This window comes from Euphorbia lathyris, chromosome 4 (assembly GCF_963576675.1).
Source record: "Euphorbia lathyris chromosome 4, ddEupLath1.1, whole genome shotgun sequence".
Taxonomy (NCBI): Eukaryota; Viridiplantae; Streptophyta; class Magnoliopsida; order Malpighiales; family Euphorbiaceae; genus Euphorbia; species Euphorbia lathyris.
This window is the reverse complement of record NC_088913.1, coordinates 20,830,207-20,832,681: the sequence shown is the minus strand read 5'-3', so window position 1 is coordinate 20,832,681 and position 2,475 is coordinate 20,830,207. Positions and strand designations below refer to the sequence as shown.

At 34.0% G+C, this 2,475-nt stretch overlaps 1 protein-coding gene across 1 annotated transcript; it reads left to right on the top strand.

Annotated features, from left to right (window-relative positions):
• The first annotated feature begins 464 nt into the window (after nucleotides 1-464).
• LOC136225722 (glutathione transferase GST 23-like) lies at nucleotides 465-1,474 on the top strand. Its single transcript, XM_066013828.1, has 2 exons — nucleotides 465-798; nucleotides 900-1,474. Exons 1-2 carry the CDS (start codon nucleotides 487-489, stop codon nucleotides 1,224-1,226), a joined length of 639 nt encoding a protein of 212 aa, XP_065869900.1. The 5' UTR covers nucleotides 465-486; the 3' UTR covers nucleotides 1,227-1,474.
• The last annotated feature ends 1,001 nt before the right edge of the window (nucleotides 1,475-2,475 follow it).

Genomic DNA, 2,475 nt, shown 5'->3' with positions numbered 1-2,475 from the left:
TTGTATACTGGATTGTATTGCAGGAGAGAAGAGCTCTTTTTAGGGAGATTTTCATCTAGTGTTTCATACTGAATCCCCTTCAATTTTAGAGCCCAAATCACTCTTAATGCATATGGACTTGACCACATCGTAAATAGCTTCACTTCTTCCGCCATCTTTTTTTCTGTTTCAATGTTTTGTTTCTCATTAATCAATTTATGCACACAATTGTCCATTATGACAAAGAATATTATATTAGTCCTTTCTTTTCATTTTGGTGATGATTAAATTCAACTGTAGTAGTCAAGATGCAGAAAACAAAGTCAAGTAAAGCAACTTTAGAGTTCGGCCAAACGGACAAAATAAAATAGCTACTAAATAGCGTCATCGCTTGCGCATTATGGGCCATAACAAATTAAAGTAAACAAAGGAAAAAAGTAGTGATAATAATAAAATCAACATCTGATTATAAATGGCACTGAATTTTGAGATGAAAACACACACAAAATGGAAGAAAAAGTAAAGGTTTTCAGGACATGGTCGAGTCCATTTCCACTAAGAGTAATTTGGGCACTGAAATTGAAAGAAATAGAGTATGATACAGTATTTGAAGATCTCTCAGACAAGAGCTCTATGCTTCAGCAATACAATCCTGTTTACAAGAAAGTCCCAGTTCTTGTGCATGATGGAAACCCCATTTGTGAATCACTTGTTATTCTCGAATATGTCGATGAAACATGGATCCAATATCCTCTAATGCCTCAAGATCCTCTCCATCGAGCCAAAGTTCGATTTTGGGCTAAATTTGGTGATGATAAGGTATAGCCACTTCTAGAAAAGGTATTATTGTATAGTGTTACATGATATAAATATAGTAAGAATTGATAATTCTAATTAATTTAATCTCTTCCCTTTTGTAGGTGTTACAATCAATAGCATTTGGAGTCCTGGTGAAGGAAGGGAAAGAGCAAGAAGAAGCAATATCAGAAGCAGTGGATAATTTGAAGCAGTTGGAAGGAGAACTAGAAGGAAAGAAATTCTTTGGAGGAGATAAAATTGGAGCATTAGATCTTGCTTTGGGTTGGATTGCTTATTATGTTGGTGTTTTTGAGGAGGTAATTGGCCTTAAACTCATACACCAACAAAACTTGCCATTGCTCACACAATGGATTCATGAATTTGGAAATTTGGGTGTAATTAAAGAATCATGGCCTCCTTTTGACAAATTGGTATCCAAGTTTGCTTGAGGGAGTCTCACATTTCAAAACCAACAGCTAAATGATCAAACATTTCTACAATGGTTCAGTACCAAATTTTGAACCATTCAGTATATTAGCACTTCAAGGAGTTCACTTGGCATCTTATGAATTGGTCAAGGATCAAAATTAGTATATTCCTCCTACAAAATTCAATTTTATTTGTAGAATTTCTTCATTTTAACATCTATATAATAATTTTACTACGATTGAGCAATCAATTTCCAGCTGGGATGCCTTGCCCCGTTTCAACTCTTAATAAAAAAAAAAGTTTAACAATATGATGAAGCAAAAACTAGAAACTTCATCAATATACTGACAAATAACAATGATGGTTTATTATCAACTAAAAGAGAAAACGACATGAAGGGTAATGCGGTCACTTGGTAAACATAATCAATTTTCATTGCAATGAAAAGAGGATCCTATAACTGACCTTCGAACCAAAACTGACAAGATGACACAGGCAATCAGATCTATTGTTTAGTGTGAAGAAATCATCAGTGATTCAAATGAAGACACAATTAGATATTTACTTAGCCAATAATAAATCGGAAGATAATCTTGATTTTAAGGTCAAAGGATCTTGGAATGAGAGATCTTGCACCATTTTAATTGGAGATGGAGAATCCAAACCAATGATGAATTGAGTGACATAGAAAAGGCTATGACTCCAAATCTGATTGAAATTTTAGTTATAGGAATAGAGTTTTTTTACAAAATTACACATTCTCACTACAACTTGTCTCTATCCTAACCTACTTCTTAATTGAGACTGACTATTCTTCAAACAAGGCTATACCCCCTAGTTACCTAGCAAAACAAGTATGCAAAAAAGAACAGAACAGCATATTCAAATAACACAGAACCAATATTACCAACAGATACCTATAATCTGTTGGGAATTTTTCTTGATTGCGACAATTTAGCGGAAGCGATAAAACAATTTTATTGAATTTATGAGGTTTACAATAGGGTGATCTCTAGAAACTTTCTAGAATTACAATGAGATAAGACTAAAATAGTAGCACTCAGGTGTTTCCCGAAAATACTTCGTCTAGTGTGCGCCCGAGCGGCAGTAAAAGAGAGGCGTGATAAGTGGAATCAGCTGTCGTAGCCCTTACCTTAAAATAATTATCTTACTATTTTTATCTCTACCCAAAATAATTAGACTACCCTCTTAATAAACTCTCAAAACTCACAAGCAAATATAAATATCATATTTGCCCCTCTCTCAAAG